Here is a 22,182-nt window from a genome sequence, read left to right as displayed (position 1 = left end):
CTTCCAGAATATGAATCATCTGTCTGTACATACATCATTGGTTATAAGAATCCCCTTCTAGCATCTGTTGTTTAATTTTTTTGCAATTTCTTCACCAAGTTCTACTGTCTTTTATTTTGTCAGCTATTTTACTTCTTGCCAGAAGTTTTTGGTATGATCTCATCCTCATACCGATATGTTCTGTATTGGAAAGTTTACAGTACTCCATGCTAAGTGGCTCCATTTCATCCACAATGATGTAAGAGGTAATGAAGTCCTCAGATTTTACTCATGAGGTGAAATAAATTCCCTATTCAAATCCAATAATATTGTCTTGCCTAATGTTGAGACCTCAGGTTTGTTAGTTATGAAAATACAAATAGATTTTAAAAAATTGTCATATAGTAGTTTTATTTTTTCCTGGGTGGTTGCAGTCATATTTAGGATGGTTTTCCTCTGTGTTTCTTTTCACTTGAATTAAATTTGTTGGATAGAATCCTATGCCTCCCTCTCTCTCTCTCTCTCTCTCTCTCTCTCTCTCTCTCTCTCTCTGCTCTCTCTCTCTCTCTCTCTCTCTCGCTCTCTCTCTCTATCTCTCTCTCTCTCTCTCTCTCTCTCTCTCTCTCTCTCTCTCTCTCTTCCTTCTGCAGTGTTTGCTCTTTGTATATTTTCCTGCTATCTTCCATCTTTTAAAAGGTGTGCATTGCTCCAGGGTTAAGCCTCATTTTTTCTTTCTTTTGCTTGCATTATGAATGGGTTCAATAAGGGTATTAGATTGCTTGCCCATTAACTTCTCATAACCATTATCCTCAACGATTTTATTGGGTTAAATGTGAAATTAATACTTTCCATTGTTCTGTCTTGTAAATATTTGCTTGAATACCCATCTAGTTAAGATTTTCATCTGTGCACTTTTTCCATACTTTATGGGCCATATTACTGGTTATCATCCTGCTACGTTCACATGTACTATACCATGTTTTCTTACTGTGTCCAAAGATTTTGTAGTAAAGATTGCACCTTAACTCTGTCTCATCTACAAACTTGGACCACTGATATTATTGTAAGCTTATTGCTTTGCACTTGAGTGTTAATAAATTTTCATTTATTTTGAAGAATATGAATAAAAATGAGCTACATTCTTAAAGGTAATCTGCCTAAACTTAGGACAAAAGTACCCACAAAACTGTCTATCTGCCATCTGCCATCTGGGCCCAAACACAAATAAATTGTTTTCCATTCAAACGTATTCCAACATTTATAAATTTTCCTCCTGTTTTTGTATGGTGCTTCCTCCTGGTGAACCAAATCTTCTTTTGGTGTAACTCAAAATGACAAATCTCATGTTTCATTGGAAGTCCTTTTACTTTTGAGAAGGTTGACTCCTTTTACAGAAAAGCCAATTTGTTTTGTATTTATAAGGACTTTGTCTTTCCCATTTCACAGAAGGATACGTAAATGTTGGAGTGATTTTTTTATTTTGTTTTTGATCAGACTCCAGTTTTCGTAGTGTGTAATCAAAGGATTGGTGTGAAATATCAGCCACTTCTCATTTCTAAGTATTACATGAAAATCAGCTTTAGTTACATCTTTGTTAATTAATTCAGTTAATTGGAGTTAGTAGAGATATATGTAGTATATTATTTCTGACCAGGTTGCATTTATGATTGATTACAGTTGTACTTTAATAGAATTCACAAAGAGCATCTTTTGCAGATAATCAAGAAGTGCCTTAATCAGTTGACCCCTAAGAATTGTAACATCATGCTCAGTTCCAAGACTTATGAAAATGAGGAAATGTGTCACTTGAAAGAAAAATGGTTTGGGACAAAGTACTCTGTTGAAGGTAAGAACATTAGAGCTCTAGTATATGAAAGTGATTGAGGATTCCATGTATTTTCTATATTAAAACAGCTATAAATATTCATAGTGAGCAATAAGTTTGTGTTCCATTTATTTCAGCACAAACCTGTTAGCTGTAAGATAATCCATTTTGTGATCTGGGCAAAATTCCAGGTCCCTCAATTTGTTTGGTGCCATTAAGAGCCAATCTCACATTTTTATGTAGTACTACGGAAAAGAATATAGAATTTAGGTCAAAGGCCAAGCGCTGGGACCTATGAGGTCATTCAGCACTGAAAGGGAAATTGGGAGTAAAAAGGTTTGAAAGGTGTAACAGGAGGAAAACCTTGCCGTTGTGCCAAGATATAGTTGTTAGGAGAGGGTGGAAAATAAGATGGAAAGAAAGAAAATTAAAGTTGAGTCCTCACTACTCCAGTAGGAGCAAGGCTCCTTCACTTTTGGCAGAATTGGGAAGCGAGAGGGGCAGAACCATGGATAGTAAAGGTTCTAAAAGAGGGTCACTTTTGTTCATTGAAAACCTTCCTTTGACCAACTCACCAGTAGCTTTAATGGCTTACTCAGTAAATTAAAAAAAAATTCTTTGCTCTTGCCCAAGAAGTTTCATCCTTCTTAGAAAAGAATGACATAGAATTAATAGAGAACCCTCACACCCAGGGTTTTTACAACCAACTGTTTGTGGTCCCCAAGGCTTCTGGGGCTAGAGGTCTGTTCTGGATGTAAGCACCTTGCATTTGTTTGTACTGAAAACCAAATTCAAAATGGAAATGAACCAGACAGTATTATCATCCATTCATCAAGGAGACTTTATGATCTCCGTCAATATGGAAGATACATACATCTATATTCCAATTCATCAGGATTTGAGAAAATTTCTAAGGTTTGTCTTCCAGGACAAGATTTATTAGTTCAGAGTACTTTGCTTCAGCCTGTCCATGGCGCCCCAGGTGTTTACCTGCATTCTAGTCCCCATCTCAAAGTGGCTAAACCTAGTCAGAATAAGGATTTCTTCCTTCTGGACGACTGGCTTATTTGCTCCCAGACATAAAGAAAATGTATGGAGGACCCACAGAAAACCCTTCTTGTAGCCCAAGACCTGGGCCTTCTTATAAATCTGAGAAAATCCCAACTAGTTCCATGTCAGGCGATAGTATATTTGGGGATGAGGTTTAACTCTAGCTTTTCGGGTTTTTCCTTCCCCAAAAGGATCGCCATTTTGCCTTCAGAAAGTAGAGAAGTTTCTCTCCCTTCAATCTTGCTCTTCTCTCCCTTCAGTCTTGCTCAGCAAAAGATTGGATGAACCTTCTCAGGACGCTCTCATCCACGGACCAGTTTGTTTCTCTGGGAAGGTCACATATGAGGAACCTTCAATTTTTCCTCAGGATCAATTGGGACAGAAAGAAACATCTGGATCTCTTTGCAACCGCCAAGAACCACCACCTTCCTCTTTACTGCTCGGCAGCCTCGAACCCTCTCAAATGGGCGACAGATGTGATGTTGATAGATTGGTCGGACAAGGACCTTTATGCCTTTCCACCGTTCAAGATGGTGAGAGAGGTCATAAACAAATTTAGATCCCGTCGAAACTTCATGATGATTATAGTAGCACCATTTTGGCCTGCACAGACCTCTTAGAATTACTGATGGATTTTCCGAGACTGCTACCACAAAAGATCAGTCTTCTCAGGCAGCCCCACTTCAGACGATATCACCAAGGACTGACCACTCTGGCCCTGACCACATTCTGACTGTCAGGAGACTTCTTTGAACGAAAGGCTTTTCAAGACCAGCTGCAGAAGTTATTACTCAATGCAGAAGACAGTCTTCAAGTAGTGTGTATCAGGCAAAGTGGACAGTCTTCCATTCTTGGTCCAGGAGACATAACATCTCGTTTACTCAGACACTTACAGCTGAAATCACTGATTTCTTGCCATATATAAGATCTTCCCAGGGGCTTGTCTACTTCGACTATAAAAGGCTACAGACCAATGCTGGGCTCTGTGTTCAAATGTTGAGTCATTGATATTTCCTCTAACAGAGACTTAAACAATCTCATCAGATCCGACTAAGCAGAAAGAGAGTAAATCCTGTCTTGGAACTTGGACGTACAGTGTTCCCCCCTTATTTGCTGGGGATGGGTACCAGAACCCCCACAAATAGCTAGAACCCACGAATAGTTGATACCCCTATAAAAATGCTTAAAACTGCTTGTTTTATTTCTGAAAACTCTAGGAAGACCCACTAAAAATTTTATACCTGGTTTTTTTAATAGTTTTATCACAGAAAGTGCATTTTATGATGAAATTGATGAAAAAAAAAAAAAGGAATTTGTGGATATTTCTCATAAAAAATACTGCGAATAGGTGAATTTTCTGCGAATAATGGGTGTATATGTTCCAGAGAAATCCATGAATACGCGAGTCCACAAATACAGAGTCCTCGAGTACGGGGGTTCACTGTTGTGCTTAAATTGGCTTTCAGAACCCCATTTCAAGCCTTTACATTCAGCTTTGTTAAGGGGGCCGGCCGGAACCCTTATATATGGGGGTATAGGGCAAAAAATGCAAAGTCATGAAAAAATTCATGGAGCTTCATATGTCAATTGAGAATACGTATACAAAATATTTCGTCAAAATTCCTCTTACTTTCGTAGTTACAGGGTAATTAGTAAACATAACACACAAGAAAATGCAATATTTCTTCTGTTATCTTAAATTTTGATAATTATTGTCAAAGAAATTGTGAAAAATGGCATCTGTAGTGATTCTGTGAGTCGCGGAGGGGAGTATGAGAATATCCCATGATTCAGTGCGAGCACAGACTTCAAGTAACCCTACACGTTCGAGTTTCTTCTCTGACATTCGCTTGCTTTTACATGTGTTTATCTATGTTTTGGCAAGATTTTCATCATGCCAATGAGGAAAAGACAAGGAAAACATCTCGCTAACATAAAGACGGAGAAAATTTGCTCTAATATGATTACAGAATATCATAATATATGCAATATTAGCGTAGTTAGTGGAGAGAGAGAGGGAGGGTTGCGTAGTAAGTAAACGCCCCCGTCTTGCCTGAAGCACACGTTACAGTCCCCCAGGCTACGATCTTTGAGCAAAGGGATCTTAATTTATGATAAATAACTTAGTTTTGGTTTATTAATACCCAAAAAGGAATATGAAATTCATAATAATCATGATTTATTAACATTGTCTTTGTAAAAAGAGAGTACAACTTCGAATTTCACCTCTTGACATTCTCTTGCATTTACGTTTGCTATCTTTGTTTCGGCAAGAATTTCATCATGCCAAAATGGAAAATACTAGGAAAACATCTAGCTAACATACAGAAGAAGAAAATTTGCTGTAATATGCCGAGTTAGTGAAGGAGAGAGAGAGAGTTGCGTAGGAAGGAGTGGCCCGTCTTGCCTGACGCAGTGCCCCAAGCTACAATATATGAGCAAAGGGATCATCATTTATGATTAAATTATGATAAATAAAATATTTTTTGTTTATTAATACACAAAATAGGGATTTTGACGTAGGAAAAATCTATTTCTGGGCGAGGAAGCCGTGTCGCCCAGTGAAATATGTCTGCTTTAGCACTATTTCTAGTAAAATATTGCTATAATACCAGAGAACTGCTAAATTGGACATGTCAGAAGCATAATAATAATTATTTATTAACATTGTCGTTATAAAAATACGAAGAAAAACTTTGAACGCCCGTATCTCAAAACTGATATTGACCTTCAAAATCTATCTTCTCACTTAGTTTTAAAGCTATAACAATGGAATTTGGTATATAACTCAGAAAGACATTTTAGAACAATCAAATGAAGCCCTTTTTTCCAATTTTTGTTTTGTCTTTTTTTTTTATAAATTTTGTTTTCCTAATTTAGAGGTTTTATTCTTTTACCATAATGAAAAATTCATATCTAGCAAAAAAATGACTTTTAGAAAAAAAACTCCTCATGCGATTGGAGGTCTACATCAGGTCTATGTATGGTAGTAATCCCAGGTCTTAATATTAAATATCAAGGGAGGAGATAGAATTTGAAAAATGGTTATTTTCGGGATAAATCGCCCTGGCGTCACAAAACCGAAGGTCAGAGGCGAAAATCATATGCGGTTTGGAGATGTCCCAAGTCACCTTGTTAAGTGGTATGAATATCAAAGTCCTGTCCTTAAAGAATGGCATTAGCCGGCCGGCCCCCTTAAGGGATTTCACAAGAAAAACATTGTTTCTTGTGGCCTTATCCATTGCTGTACTTCAAGTGAGTGAAGTAAACACAATGGATAAGAAGGTTGGATTTTCCCAGGGAAATGCTGTGTGCATTTACCCTAGGTTTCCCAGCAAAGACTGAGATTCCTTCAAAGCCTTGGCCTCGTTCTTTCACGATTAAAAGCCTTACAGACATGCTATGACCTGAAGAGGAAAAGAAAACTTTGTGTCCTATGAGAGCTTTGAAATATTATCTTCAACGTACAGAGAAGAGTCATGGCTCTAATAATTATCTATGGTGTTCGGTTAAAAACCCATCATGTCCTCTCCCCAAAAATGCTTTGGCATTTTTTCTGAGGAACCTCATAGTAAAGGCACTTGCAGATCAATGAGAATTACCCAACCATGGTGAAAGTTAAAGCACACAGAGTCCGAGCAGTTGAAACCTCTCCTTTAAGCATAACCTCTCTCTGGCCTCAATAGTTCAGGCAACTTATTGGAAGTACAAGTCTGTATTTGCATCCCATTACTTGCACGATATGGAAACTGTTTACGAGAATTGCAGTACCTTGGGTCCAATTTTAGGTGCTGCCATGGTGTTGGTGAGGGTGTATAGGAAGTTTTTTTTTTTCCAACCCTTTGTTCTCTTTGCCTTAAGGTTATTGAGTCACAAGGGAAGCCTGGGGGTATACTAGGTACTTGGAGTACCCTCCAGTTCTTTTTAATTGTTGGGTATTGGTTTTTAATTTGGTTTGATGACTATGATTACTCAAGAATTTCAATGTGTTATGGTACTGAGCCCTGGGCAGGGGCAGTGTTTTTAGACCTTGCTAGCCATGGACATTTCTTTAGCTGCAAGAGACCCCACTGTAGTAGAAGACGATACCTGGGTATACTGCCACGTCTCTATGAGTTGAGATGAGTGCCATCCAGAGGCAGTGATTGGTAGCAGCTCTCTTAACAGGTAAGGAACCAACAAGCATTTTACAAAATGCTAGCATTTTCTTTATTTTTCATTTCAGTCAGTACTAGGAATTGGAGTTTAGTATATCCATGTATCTCACCACCTACAGTGTGGGATTTAGCTGTGTAATTACTTGGTAAGTTGCTTATATGAAAATATTTTTTATGTGAATACTTAAAACCCCCTCTAAAAATGCTTATACCTGAGTACTATTTTAAAAGTTTTATCACAAAAAATGCATATAGTCATGAAAATTATATGAAAATACAGTACTTTGTGAATATTTCTCAGTGAAAAATACAGCGAATAGGCAATTTTTCCGCAAATGATGGGCATGTATGGTCCATAGAAAATCGGTGAATAGGCAAGTCCACGAATAGGGGGTTCGGCTGTATAAACTTATCAAGTAATCACATAGTCAGAGCCCTCCCTCCTCCCCTCACATGGAAGAAAAGGGCATAAACAACTGAACTCCTTCCTTAGTTGGTTCCTCTTTACTCCGAAAGTGGGCTAGGGTACTTGCCTAACCAAAACAAAATATTAGTGCTACTTCGAATTTCCAGAATTCTAGCTGCCGACGGATAGTGTAACTATAGCTATGTAATTACTTGGTAAGTATATATTTTATTATAAAAATATTTTTTTAATTGAATGCCATTTTGAATATTAATAGTCTTTTTTTTTCCTTTCAAGATATTCCACAAGAATGGGAAGAAAGCTGGAACAATTTGTCAAGTAACCCAGACCTGCATATACCAGCTCCAAATCACTTCATCCCAGACAACTTTGATTTGTTACCGGGAGAAGCTGTACCTGATTATCCAGAGAAAATTTGCTTTGATGATTATGGTGAGCTTTGGTTCAAACAGGATGTGAAATTCAAGTTGCCAAGGACATATTGTAATATTTATATCCTAACAGATCTCCTTCTCCAGTCACCAAGAAAGTAAGTTCCTTGCATTTTGTACATTGTATTAGCTTCTTTTTTTTAAGTATTGTTACTGACAGGATGAAATTGTGTACAGATACTCCTCATTTAATGACGTACATGTTTTATGACAACTCGGAGTTATGACAACAAAATGAAGAAAGAGAGACAAAGACCTTAAATTGAAAATAAAAACATTGCCAATGGTGGCCAAGAAAAAGGCTATTCAGTGACAGTAATCTAGCCTAGCCTAGGTTTGAAAACCTTGAAAAATATGGCTAACAATAAATAAGGCTTTAATATACTTTGTAAAGAAAAGCCATACAGTTGAACCTCTTGAAGTCAGCATTCTATGGTCTGGGAACTCCCCTGGTTGCTTGATTCAGCCGCCATTAGTTCGTTGTGTGGCCGAACGGGTGGTGCCACGTTTGTTTACAACTTCAAGACAGCAAAAATTATGCCATGTCTCCTTTGAGAAGAATTCTTAGTAATGAAAAGAAAATGTGTGAATTCTTAGTACTTGAAAGAAAAGGTGTGATGTCAAATATGTTTTTTATATTAAATTGAATATAAATATATTTTTTTAAATATTCCACTTGAGAAGTCTCTATCAAGTCATACCTTTTAATCAAAACAATGAGACATTAATTACTTTTACATTGAATGTGATGTATAATAATTTCTGATATCACATTAGCATTCAGGTTTCCTTTTGTGTGTAAAGTGGTGTGTGCTTTCATTTGCAGTGCAGCTATGGTAGACCTTTATTTGAATCTGTTTCGCCAACATATCATGGAGGATGCCTATCCAGCAAGTATGGCACAATACAGCTATTCAGTGTCAGCTACAGAGAGAGGCATTGTCATTAAAACCAATGGTTTTAACCAGAAATTACATGTAAGTTTAATGGGTTATTGACAGTTTTTTTAGTAGTTGAACTTCAGATACATTTATTTGAAAGTTTTTATGGTTTTTCTTTAGTTTAATTTTAAAATGTGTGTGTATGTCATCATGGTCATTGTCTATATGGAACACTATAAATTGTAGTTGCTAATCTAATTTGCATAAAGGTAAATACATAAGAAGTAGGCCACTTCATGGAATTAGTTTGGTGTAGATGAGACGGTATTTCATTCAGGGTAGAAAAAAAAATTCCTTTTATTTTATTGATAAAGTAAACATTTATTTCCAGCAACTGGTTGATCTTGTGCTTGATCACTTGGAGAAATTTGAGGATTATCTGGATGAAAAAACCTTTCAGGAAATAAGGCAGCAGCAAATGAAATCCTACCATAATTTTATTCTTAAACCAGGAAACTTGCGCAAGTAAGTTGGAGTGATTGTTATTACAAGTTATAATTTCTTTTCAAACATATTCTTATTAGTAATTTACCCATTACAGGTAGTCCCCAGTTATCGTCAGGGGTTCTGTTCCTGTTGGCTTGATGGTAACTGAAAATTGCCGATAACTGAAATTCAAAAGTCTAAGGGTGCCACAATCTACCCTAGACTGGTTAATGACGCCTTAGACACTGTCACTGCCAGATATTTTATACTAATATGTACTAACTCTAATAAGAATGTGGAATTTTATATAAGTAACTGACCAAGTAATTACATAGCTCATAAGTTTTTAACACTACAGCAGCTAAAAATTGGACAAATTTTGGATATTCCTTTGCTTGGTAGTGCTAATTATATTAGCTTAGGAGACTATTATCACTGATTTTGACTTTTGATTGAATTATGTCGGGCTCATGTTCATCTAGTGTTAGGTTTTGCAACAAAGGCTGCAAAACGAGACTAACTTCTGCTAAATAGAATGCTCATATTATGTGTAGTATGTGCAGAGGACAAGTTTGTTCTTTAACTCTTGGCTTGTGATGGGTGTAGAGATTGTGATAAGGGGAAATGGCAGGTGTTAGATTCTTATTCAATGAAACTGAAGTGTGACTGAAGTAGGAAAGCAGCCGCTAGAGCCGAGGCCAAGACTGCTAGTGAGGTGAGTTCACCTAGAATGGATAATATTGATAATGTTAATATTCCTGTATTTGTTACGCCTTTTGACTGCCTGGTATGGCAGGGTTGACATTACTTACATAGTCTTGGAGCAGCAGAGGAAACAAGCCTCAAGTATTATCTCATAACTACATAGGTTATGTTAAAGAATCTGTGGTAAGTTTAGAGGAGGAGATTAGATAGTTAAGAATGATAAACTTTGTTTAAAACCCTCTATACTTCAGTTACTATTCATCACATATATTAAGTGAGCTCCGAAATTCTAATATCTGTGATTAAAAGAATTGTAACTGAAACATTTTGCTGCAGAATAGGAAATCAGTTTCTTAACCCCCTAGGAACAGCAGTATCTTATGATATCCAATAATTGCATAAAACTTCCAGCATGTAGCATATGATAATCCTTAGTTTGTGCCACAATATTTGAACGATTTTTCTGGGAGGACACAGATCACTTGAATGGGCCACAAATAAACTTTATGGAAACTTACACTTCACCTCAGTTGATGAGGGAGAATAGTCTCCCATTAGATTTCATGGGAGAAGGTACTACATCGCCTAATATTAATATTTGTCAATAGATACTCTTGGGGATTGTTGCTGATTTAGTTCTTGTGAGGTGTAATTACGTATAATGTTACAAAATAAAGTATAAAAAAATATTAGAAAGCACATGTATAATGCATTAAAATTAACAAATTTTTATAATTGTCTCAGAAAAGAGACACCATGCAGGATTGGAAAAAGTATTCACTTTCAACTTCCTGTGATGGATACAGAAAATTTATTATTATTGTCAGTGTAGCCACTTGCGTGATTTTCATTGGTACATCTTCAGCTTTCTTAGAAATGTCTGTTATTATTTAAATTCCAAGTGTTTATAGTTATTCATTTTCAAAATTTTTGTAAAAATTCCATAAATACAAGGATTTTCAGATGAATGATCTATGAGAAATGAGCAACTATTATTTTGAAAAGTTTACTATAAAAGAATGTACATATACCCTATCATTATGCAGAGAATCAGTCCTAGAAAGATGTTTATTTTTTCTTTATTTTTTTCATTCTTTCCTTTTTAAAATCTTCATCTGAAAACCGTTGTGGACCGAGTCAACAGACTGTGATACCCAAGAGAGCTCCAAAGGGAAACCAGCCTGCAGAGAGACAAGTTATAGGGTAAAATGATATATAATATGAGGAAATTGAAAGTAAAACTAATACACCTGAATTCAGGAGACAGCAGAAAGCAGGAATGAATTTGCTTCTTGCTTAAACATTTGGAACCGAGTAGTATTAAACCTGAACTTAGAAAACAACACACTATTTGCAGCAGCAGCCTGCAGTGTTGTGAGAAAAACAGCTAGGTCAGGTAAAAATGGAGTGCTGAGGATATTTTTTGTTTTAGTACATTTTATGCAACAAACATTATGAACTCACTTTACACCTATGCCATAAGTCAACATTAAGAGTTATCAAAATCTACTAGAGTTGAACATTTTGAAATGGTTGAACTATGTTCCTAAAACCAGTGCAGTGCCTTAATCATTCCAGTATTTAAATCAGTAAAGACCCAAGCAATGAATTAGCTCCTTTGGCGAGTTAATTTATAATATTTTCTAGACAACACATCTTGATATGAAATTGGAGTGGAATATAGAGTTTAGGCCAAAGGCCAAGCGCCAGGACCCATGAGGTCATTCACTGCTTGATATGAAGTTAGATGTATTTCAAGTAAATTTTTTTTTTCCAGAGATATGCGCCTTTCAATACTGCAAGATGTTCACTGGACAGCTCAAGAGAAATTGAAAGAGGTTAGAACAGTGACTAGTAAAGAACTGATAGAAGAAATTGCCTCTAAGATGTTTCCAACATGCCACTATAGAGTCCTGGTTCAGGTTAGTGGTTACTTTCTTTATACAAAGTGATTTCAATTACCATTGTGTTCCTGTTATTTAAAAGTTGCTGATTAGATTGCATAGTACAAGCTTTTATGTGATTTTAGTTGTTTGTTTATCCATGCATGGCCTAGAAAAATGCTTCAAACGTAAATCTATAAAGATGGAAGCTAACATGTTTTATTACAATCATGTCATTGCAGAATAAAGACACTACACATTATAGTTTGCAACCAACTATTGGGAACACAAGATTATTTCCACCTTCCTTGCAGTCAACAGCTGCCTTGCTTTCTGCCCTTAATTTGACCCATTTACTTTTCTTTGCTCTCGATTGTCCAGATTTTTCACAAGCTTTACGCTTGAGCTTTCTCTCATCATTGAAAAAGTAATCCTTTAAGTGTACTCTTCAAGAGCTCAAAGTATGAATGGTGATATGGGTAAAGTGCTTTCATATTTATCATTATTGGTGTGGAGTTTTGGATAGAGAATTTATTTTATTTTATTTGTATAACCCGGTATGATGTAGTGGATTAGAGGGCTTCCTCAAGTCATGGGAAACACTTTCCCTTGAGAATGACTTGGGAAGTTTTTCATTTACTGAAGCATTCATTTGAGCACATTTTTTCAAGTGTAAAGTACTGGTAGCATAAAGGTTTATACCTACAGAATATTTGAATTTTTAAATTCTTTAAAACCTTAATCATGTGTTAGATTTTTGTGTAGTTTAGTCCTATTTTTCAAAAATAATTGGATTAAAACTTTCAGATCATGCTTCATTCCTTCATTGTATTCAAAATTTGCTTGATTTCAGGGAAATACTGATGTTAAACAGGCATCTGAGCTTTACAAAATGGTCAGCGATAGAAAACAGAGATCTGGGATCATAAAGTCACCTTTTCCTGAGGTAAGTAAAGATATTTGTTAGCTCTGAAAAGAGTAATTAAAATTTTAATACTTTAGAAGATCTGAAATAAACAAAAATAAAATCTGGGTTAAGGTCCCACTTGTCAAAAAATTGTGTTATTATAAAAAAAATACTAGAAAATAATGTATGGCTACTGTTTAGCATGTTTATAACTAGAGAATTTTTACTGTTTAAACCACAAGTAAATATAACAATATATATGCATACATATAGTATTTATAGTTTGAATTCATGAAAATTGTTATGTATGATTTTCAGCTTCGCACTTTTAAGTTACCAAATGGCTGTAATGTAGCAAGAGCACATGGATTCAATCCAGCTGACACCAACAGTTCTGTCATAAATTATTATCAGAGTGATCCTGGTACAGGAGAGACTGAAGTGCTTCATGAGTTTATTCAGGTGATTTGATTTAACATGTAATTAATTCTTATAAAAAATACACGTGCATGATACTGACAATATGCAATATGTTGTAGAAAAGTATAAATTTCAGTTTATGCTAGGTTTTATAGTAACACCTTTTCCATATTGCAGATGGTAATGGATGAGCCTGCTTTTGATTTTTTGAGAACTCAAGAACAGCTGGGGTACAGTGTTTACTGTACAAACCGGAATACCTTTGGTATTCTTGGTCTGTCATTAACAGTAAATACTCAAGCCAACAAATTCAGGCAAGCTCTTTGTTTTGTCTTCTTCTGTTATATTATTTCAGGAAATGAAGAACACTAGTCCTAAAATGTGCATCTTGAATTTTGCTTATTGTTCTTCATTCAAACAAAAATATGGAGATAATATTACTACTAAAGGAGTAGTAGAACTGTAGAAAAAATTATTTTTTGTAACTAAGAATATTGTTTTGTTGAAGCAAATTGTCAGATCTTTTCGAAGAATCAAAAGGAAACGAGTAAAGGTAGTTCAGAATATCTTATGGAAGTATAAATACATATAATAGAATTTATATATGAACTGAGCCTCACTACGAATACGTTTTTGTCCATGGTTAAAACATTTTGGTTAATAGTTTAATTGTCCATGGTTAAAATATTTTGTTTAATAGTTTAATTGTCCATGGTTAAAACATTTTGTTTAATAGTATGTGCAGGAAACAGTGTATAGGATTGTAAGAATGAAAATGTTTCAAGACTTGTGCTATGTAAGTTCTCACCAACTGCAGTGTTTCAGCTCCTGTCATTTGGCTTGTGTTTTATGTACTTTCTAAATAATAAGATATGTTGATATTCAACAATATTTTCTTCCAGTGTGTGTCATGTTGATGAAAGAATAGAAACATTCTTGACACACTTTATTACTACTGTGGAGAACATGAGTGATGAAGAAATGTCAACACTGAAGGAAACTTTAATTAGCATGAAACAGACTGTTGACATAACATTAGGTGAAGAAGTTGCAAGAAACTGGAATGAAATTGTTGATGGAGAGTACGTCTTTGATAGACGCAAACGTCAGGTAAAGCTGTTTTTTATAACTTACTCTCTACATTAAAGCCAGACAAAACTTAATCCTTTTTTTATACTGAATTCTTGATAGCATCACGCTTAACGATGATCCGCCACAAATACAATTTACTGTTATTGTAAGTAATGTGAGTTCAAACAGAAATGGTTTATATTTTTTGAAATGGAAGTTATCAATATATGTAAAGTACTTTCAATGTCTCTAAATGTCTTTTTGTCCTGTATAACAAAACTGGAAGTCAGTCAATTACTGTGTATCACTACTTTTGTCTATGCATATTTAAAGTTTTTAAGCATTCTTCTATTTCAGATTGAACTAATCAAACTAATAACAAGAGAGTCAACAGTGGCTCAACTACAAAAGGTGCTGTCAGATAAAGATAATTCAAGCTACAGGAAACTATCCGTACAGGTTGTTGGTTCTACTAATCCTGAAAATGGAGTGCCTCCTTCACTTGACTGTCTCACTGGTAAGTTTAGATTAAACATTCCAACTTCCAGGGATGTTTTTCTTTTAATATACTTGTCGTCAGTAAAGTTGATGGCATTCATTGATGGACTTTTGTATTTTCCATGTTGAATAAGTTCTCAGGCAGTTCACATTGGAACTAAACTGCCTTCAATTTGTTTCTACAGGAATACACATCATTGCCTCGTATGTAGAAGTATTCCCCGTGTAAGCTGGAATCAGTTGTTGAAACTTAGAAAGGGTAGTTAACTGGTTATAGGTGGGTGAGTGTGAAACCCCTGTTCACCTGCCAGCAAGCAGGTTGAACCTCTTTATCTTTTTTTTTTTTTGTATTGTTTTAATTTCTTGTTTAACAAGGACTTAAAAGAGAAAAGTAATCAACTAAAGTCATGAAAGATGTAAGCAGGTGCTTACCACTCCAAGTCCTCTGTGTTAGTGAAACAAAAATTTGTTTTACACTGGTGCTAGGAGTGTGCTGGATGGTCTCCTTCACAGTGAATCTGAGGAAGGCTGCGCTGAAGGAATGCCAAAAGATATTCACCAGTTTCTATGAAGGTGATAACTCCACCTTTGATTCCCCCCAAATTTTTTTTAGCTCCTTCCTGGACACTCACTCACTAGATCCAAGCATTCATGCCAAGCTCTCCTCAGGTGAGACAGTGGCATGTTCTTGGTTAGCCACATCCTGCTGTGTTTAGTAAGTGGGTTCAGTGGAGTATTGGCAGAAATTCCCACTTGGTATTCCAAGGGACTTGTCTTTCTGTAGTAATCGTATTAATGGGGGATAACCCTGCATTATTAGTACTGGCCATACTTCTCTTATTGCTAACTGCCTTGACATCTGTTGTAGCCAAGGATAGTAAGGTTCAGGGATAGAGGAGAGTTAAGTGCAAGCCTGGGTGTTCCTCTGTCTCCTCATTGCCAAACTCTTCTTCTTTGCCTTCTTCTGCCTCTTCTTACTTCCTAGGAGGAATCCCTCTCACAAGTTTTGTTGACTGATAGTGAGTGTCTGCCTTCTTTTCATGGCTGGGAGCAGTATTTGTTTACTCAGAGGTAGGAAATCTGCCATAGGTAGGGTTAACACTGGGTTCTCCGAGTGCTCATGAACCTTTGTCTGAAATGCTTCCTCTCTTCTTACTTCTGCTGAAGTTTGCAGAATTCAGCACTACCTAATCTTGTGATTGTTCGTGTACAGTCTGTGAGCTTTCATCTGGGCAACTGGTATTGCCAGTCTCAGTTTCAGGAGATATTTGACTCATGCTTTTGGGAATCCATTAAGACCTAAGGATTCTTCTTCTTTACCGCTTCAGCCAGAGTTGGAATGTTATTTTTCAAGAAATGGCTTGTCGCATTGTCAGCTTCAACCTTACACTACTCCAACACTACTCCACCTCAGATTGTTTTGGCAGTCTGCAAAATGACAAACAACCTCCCCTTGGAAAAGCACCAAGAAGGTACTTCCTTCTCAGTCAGATGGGAGGGCAAAGTTCAGTAGGTTGTTGATTGATTGTTTTTGTTTGTTTGTATGGTGTTTTTACGTTGCATGGAACCAGTGGTTATTCAGCAATGGACCAACGGTTTTATGTGACTGCCAAACCACGTCGAGAGTGAACTTCTATCATCTCTAACACCTCAATGGAATGCCCGAGAATTGAACTCATGGCCACCGATCATGCCACTGAGGCTCTTGTAGGTTGTTGATGTCAAGAATAAAGTTGGCTTTCCTCTCAGACTAAGTGTACCCTGAAGGCAAACTTTGTAGCGAGGCCGTTAACCAGTTCAAAGTCCTTTGCTTCAGATTGACAGCTGCTCCCAGGTGTTCATGTGGGTGATCACCTTGGTGTCAACTTGGGTCCTTTCACAATTTATACACTTGCTGTGTTACATTCTCTGCCTTGAGCCAGGTCTTCCAGCTGAAGTTTTGGCTTCATGCTTGGGAAGTGATTTTCCACAGCTTTATAAAGGTACAGTAGTGCCTCAGGTTACAAAATTAATCCGTTCCAGAGCGGCCTTTGTAACCTTTTGTATCTAGAACTACGTTTTACATGTAAATTGCCTAATTCGTTCCAAGCAGCAGGGTAATTCTCTAAGGATTTTGTCCATGAGTCACTCCTGTGTTTTGGAGGCCGAAGCAGCTGTAGTTGAAAGTGTCCCGAAGGGAGTGATGATGGTTGCTTTTTCTAAGTCTTCTCATGCTACCGGGACTTGGTAGTACCCATTCAGGAGGTTAATTTTTGTGAATACTATGGCTCCTTCCAACTGGTTCATTAAGTTGGCAAGGGGGTACCTGTCTGGTACAGTTTTGATGTTGAGCTGTCTGTAGTCACTGCAGGGCCACCATGTACTGTCTGCTTGAGGTACCATGTGGAGGGGGGATGCCCATAGGCTGGAGGCTTTCTGGCCAATTCCTGCTTGTTCCATTTTGAGGAATAATTATTTAGAGTATGCCAGTTTGTCTGGATTCAAAGTTCAAAGCATGCGTGGAGCTGATAAGGTCCTGCTGGAGGGGGTCTTGAAATATTTCAGGGAATTCCTGAAGGAGCTGAGGGATCTCGGGTACCATCAAGTCTTATGCTTGCGTTATTGGAGTGATGGAAGCTATTGAGCCTTCTCTTGGAACCAGCTGGTGTCTGGCTATATCCTTTAATATGTCATTGGTGGTCTTCAGGAAATGTGCTCAGCGTACAGTGGACCCTGTATTTGCATTTTTAGGATATGCAGATTTTTCTAAAAATTATTTATGGGAGGACCTTCACCATGCACCCAAAGACAAAATAACAATTTTTGTCCAGTGCATCTGCAACATCTAGGGCTTCCTCCTCAATGGGTGCGTATCTGGTTTCCGTGGCATGAGTGAACTTTCTGCTGACTAATATCACTTTCCATCCCATTTTCCAGCAGAGCATTGGGGTTGATCATCAACTTAAGTGGGTGACCATCCATCATGGGCAAAGGCTGATGTTCATGTGTTGAAAGTGCTCGATAGGTAAGTAGTCCAATAGCAGTTTTTTTGTATTTTTTGTTGCAGGAAATGGAAGCCGATTCACTGGCAGTGGTGGAGGAGGACGTCGTTCTGGGCAACCAATTCATTTATACTAGGTTGGCACTGTCTTAGGGAGCAAAGCCCGTCTGTTGTCATGGTGGCTGTTAATCAATCCTACGGTTGGAAAGCTTTCTGGGATGATTCCAAGATCAAAAACACATGCTCCACAACACGAAAAGTTTGTCCGAAGAGTCAGTCATATGTCATTTTTCTTGTTTCAACAGTTACATGTTTGCTTTTTCCAGACAGGCTAAGCATGGTAGTTCTAAGGATCTTGATTCCTTGGTTGTTAGCATTGTGCATTTTCATTGGCACAGGTAGTAGATCAGGTTCACGAAGACCAAGACGACGAATCACCTCGATGTCAGCTAAGCAACTCTTGACAGCCTATGTTGACCATGGCGTAGACAACGATTAGTAGTAGTACAAAGCTGAGACACTCATAATCACACGGATGTTCAGCTACATGTAGTAGTTGCGCATATGGTTGAGATCTAGACCTTTGGCGTGACCAAGTGTCAGTGAGTTTATTATAAATGTGGTGGTCTAGTATTACTGAAGTTCAACTCAAGTGCCTTCGAAACTGCACAGCAATGTTCTGAGTGTGTTGTATTGGAAGCTCCATTTGATGATTTCTGCTGGGTAAGTTGTATACTACAGACAAGACTAAAATAGAAAGTCACTCTCATCAGTGTGTGTGCACCTATTGTCCACTAAATAAAGAGTTTGCAGCACTGATGGCATCAAATACAGCACTTTCACAGTCATTTCTTATTCGACATAAATTACTATTTCTTATTCTTATTCGACGTAAATCACAGGTATGGCGATAAGCAAGAGAGACTGTTGTGTAGATGCAGCTGGGTGTACTTTTGCCATGGCCATGCTTGCCACAGTGTGAGCATAGATCCAGTCGCACAGTGTCTGTGGTGGCAGGCTGTTTGGACTTTTTACTAAGAACTAGCTGCTTCAATGGCATGGGAGTCCACCAGACATAATGCAGTGTGTTTACCAATCTGACCTTGGTGAACTGAAAAACATCCTTTAATGTCATGGCTTGGTTCTTGTCACCAAGAAGATCAAGTTGCATCTCAGGGTCTGCAATGCCCAAAGTAAGAGCATTTCAATGAAATGTGTCTGTGTAGTTGACCACCTCATTACAGCTAGGGCAATGAATCATAAACTTGCATACCCCAGCCTGGCCTAGATGTGCACCAATGCTTCTAATAAGCTCCTTGGTCTTAGCACATACTGTGGAGGGTGACTTGCAACCATAGTATTTTCCACACGGCAAGCTTTTAAATTTCAGCCATGATCTGTTACAGTAAGGTAGTTCCCAACTGACCATGTAAGATCTTTGCAAAACTTCATCACAGCACTCAAGTAGCTGAACCACCTTGTCATGTCCATCAACATATTCCATCCACTGTGACTGAAAGTAGATCCAATCTTCACTGGAGCTAGCTGACTATATTGCTGGAAGCTTGACCTTTTCAACCATTGCTATGTGAATAGCAGTTTGGTCGGTGATCAAGGCAACCACAATGGCGGCATCCAGGTATGCTGTCGTGTACTCGCAGCCAGGGGATTGGGCAGCTGACAAAGGGCATCTTGGAAATGTTAGATGATGATATTATATACGTAATTCTCTAGAATCTACAAATTGAAGGACGTTGGACCTTCCCTAGCCTTTGATAAGTCACATGACCTGCACCACATTCTACCCAAAGGTTGTTTCTCAAAAGTCCCTGGGTACATTCTCTTTGGGTCCTATGTTGGCTGCTTAGCAAGTAATGTACAGTACATACCAGGTCCTGTGCTAGGCACCCAGCATTCTCAGCATACCAAGCATACAAAGGCAGATTTGTTTTATATTAGGGTCGATTCAGGAAGATGTGCCCTTCCTTTTTCTTCTCACTACTCGGAGCATTCACATGAGGTACTTGCTGGACCTGAACAAGTGTGTTCCATCAGTTAAGAGGAGTTGCCCTCAGCCTTTACCAGGTACAACAGCTCGAATAAGAAAACTCTTGTTCAGAATGACAATAGAGCATTATAAACAGGACATTTACAAGAAGGAAGGGAAGAATAGCAAGTCTTAAAATTATGTAGTTTTTCACTAACAAAGTCTGGAAAACCTACCATTCAGCACTACAGTACTAAGTTTGGGAAATCTGCCACTCGGCTATTTACAATACCAAATCTGAGAAATCTGCCTTTCACCACTATACAGCTAAGTTGTGTGCTTATAGCAGATGCTTTGTTGGAGTGAAGAACAACCCTGCTTGGATTGTTTTCTGTTTAATCATGAACCATAGCACCCTCCTTGCCAGGAAATGAACTCAATGAGTACTGGCCACTATATATTGCATAGATATTGACAGACTGTTGCTTGATGAAGCCAACTACACAAGTCCTCTTGAAGTCAAGAGCCTGCCATGATGAGAATGAATATGTACCATGATTAAAGGGTGTCACAGCTTTTGGTATTCCTGAATTTGGAAAAAAGTTGAATATTAGACAAGAGAGAATCTGATACACTTAACTGCAGTCACCCTTGGTGTTGATTCAAGCAGCCACTTCTAGGATACATGAAAACTAAGGGGAGGAAGGGGGTGGGAGTTGTTTTGTATGATGTGACTGCTGCACCTCCAGCTTGTCTGATTCCATTATGAAAGCTAATACTGCAATAGCATAAATAGATAATGAAGCATTAGGGCTTCAAAAAATGCTTGATTATTTGTTTACCAAGTGTTGATATAGCTCGTCTTACACACAATACATCAGTAGTTCATGGACAGACAGAAATCGGGTAGCCATGTTCAGATTTTTAGTTTTTTCTATGAAGATACTGAGAAGCTTGACAGTTGCTAATCCAAGAGCAGGAACTAAGCATAACAGGTTCAGAACTCATTTGCGGTTCAGGTACTACTATTTAACATTTTAAAGAGGAAATCTGTGATTAAATTTACTTGATTTGAAAGGATAGTTAATTTCAAAATTATGATAGCTAGCCCAAAACATGTATTTATCCATTATTTCAGGCAATTTTTCTTGTATCTTTGGACAAGTTTCATAAAATGGCAAAGCTATCCATTCTCTGGAAGCAAGAATTTACTACTACATGCTTTGTTGCTTGATCCTGCAAATGTAAAAATTTTTCTTCGTAAACTTTTCAATTACATATTTATAAGTTATAGTCTTATGTTGAAATGTTCAAACTAATTTGGTTTTTTTATTTTTTTCAGATTACAGTACTAATATGAAGCTGGTTGGACCTGTAGAAGGAGACAAAGATTTTACAGATGAACAGTTTGTTAAGGACATTAATGATTTTAAAGTGCAGCTGAAATTATATCCAGTTACAAAAATATTGTAGCATAAATTTTAATCACAAGGTGCATTTTGTTTTTGTTGAATTTGACACTACTTTCAAATCACTCGGTAATCACAAATCTCATGTCATTCAGCTAGTTGATCAAACATTGGTTTAATTTAAGAAAATATTCTTAGAATATACATCTGTGATATGTGTTTACATAATAAAAGGGAAAGTTGCTAAACCCTACTCCCTTGTTTATTTTATTGTGATACATCACTGATTTTAGCATAATAGGTATACAGGTTTGCAAAATTTAATTGTAGTACAAATTGTGAAATATGAATTTCTGTTTACATTATTTCAATAACAAGCAATAGACTTATCCAGAAAGAATATCTTTGTGATTTAATTCAATGAATAATTTTATATTTGTACTTGTTACTTTGTTATTGCTTTTATTAAAATAGATAACTACATTTTTGTCTTTCGTAAAGATAATTTTGGGAATGTTATTGCTAAAAGCAATGGAAGGTGCAATATGGTGTCATTAAACATGTATTAGTAAAGCAGGTCTTTGTGGCTGACTGAAAATTTGAATGATCTAAATGTTTCATTAAATAATCTGGCTACATCAGTGTAGTTTAATTAATTCTAATAGTTTGTTATTCTAATAGTTTGTTTTTCTAGCAAATCCTTTCCTGTAAGCTAAAAGCAATGGAAGGTGCAATATATTGTCATTCAACATGAATAAATTAAACCAGGCCTTTAGAATGGGTTATTGTCGTAAAAAAAAATGAAGGGTTATGTTTGTTTGTTTGTATGGTGTTTTACGTTGCATGGAACCAGTGGTTATTCAGCAACAGGACGACCCCATTAGAAACACACCTCTAATTTTGGATTGACTAAAACCTTCCTGGGGTAGGGAGTGTACGGTAAAAATTTGGTAGCCCTAGTTCCAGCTTCAAAAGTTGAAAAAAAATGAGGTATGAAATAGAGGGGTTATGACCGCCTTAGAAACAGCCCTCAAATTTCAGATTTTGACTAAACCGTTCCGAGGGGAGGGGGGGAGGGAGTCTATG

At 37.1% G+C, this 22,182-nt stretch overlaps 1 protein-coding gene across 1 annotated transcript; it reads left to right on the top strand.

The window, feature by feature from the left end:
* Positions 1 to 1,699: 1,699 nt before the first annotated feature.
* LOC135212998 (nardilysin-like) lies at positions 1,700 to 21,737 on the top strand. The gene is made up of 11 exons (XM_064246775.1): positions 1,700 to 1,825; positions 7,715 to 7,967; positions 8,696 to 8,846; positions 9,142 to 9,275; positions 11,719 to 11,863; positions 12,678 to 12,770; positions 13,050 to 13,193; positions 13,329 to 13,465; positions 14,054 to 14,261; positions 14,580 to 14,739; positions 21,030 to 21,737. The coding sequence occupies exons 1-11, from the start codon at positions 1,744 to 1,746 to the stop codon at positions 21,158 to 21,160; spliced, it is 1,638 nt and encodes a 545-aa protein (XP_064102845.1). The 5' UTR covers positions 1,700 to 1,743; the 3' UTR covers positions 21,161 to 21,737.
* The last annotated feature ends 445 nt before the right edge of the window (positions 21,738 to 22,182 follow it).

The sequence above is a fragment of the Macrobrachium nipponense genome, chromosome 42 (genome assembly GCF_015104395.2).
Source record: "Macrobrachium nipponense isolate FS-2020 chromosome 42, ASM1510439v2, whole genome shotgun sequence".
Lineage (NCBI taxonomy): Eukaryota > Metazoa > Arthropoda > Malacostraca > Decapoda > Palaemonidae > Macrobrachium > Macrobrachium nipponense.
The sequence above is the reverse complement of the archived record's forward strand: the minus strand, read 5'-3'. Positions and strand labels throughout refer to the sequence as shown.

What these genes read in the sequence shown, in the direction of transcription:
- LOC135212998 (XM_064246775.1), top strand. Translation starts at nt 1,744, where the DNA reads ATGCTCAGTTCCAAGACTTATGAAAATGAGGAAATGTGTCACTTGAAA. An exon ending in TAAAGTCACCTTTTCCTGAG is followed by an intron (nt 12,771 to 13,049) that starts GTAAGTAAAGAT and finishes TATGATTTTCAG; the next exon opens with CTTCGCACTTTTAAGTTACC. An exon ending in TTGATAGACGCAAACGTCAG is followed by an intron (nt 14,262 to 14,579) that starts GTAAAGCTGTTT and finishes CTTCTATTTCAG; the next exon opens with ATTGAACTAATCAAACTAAT.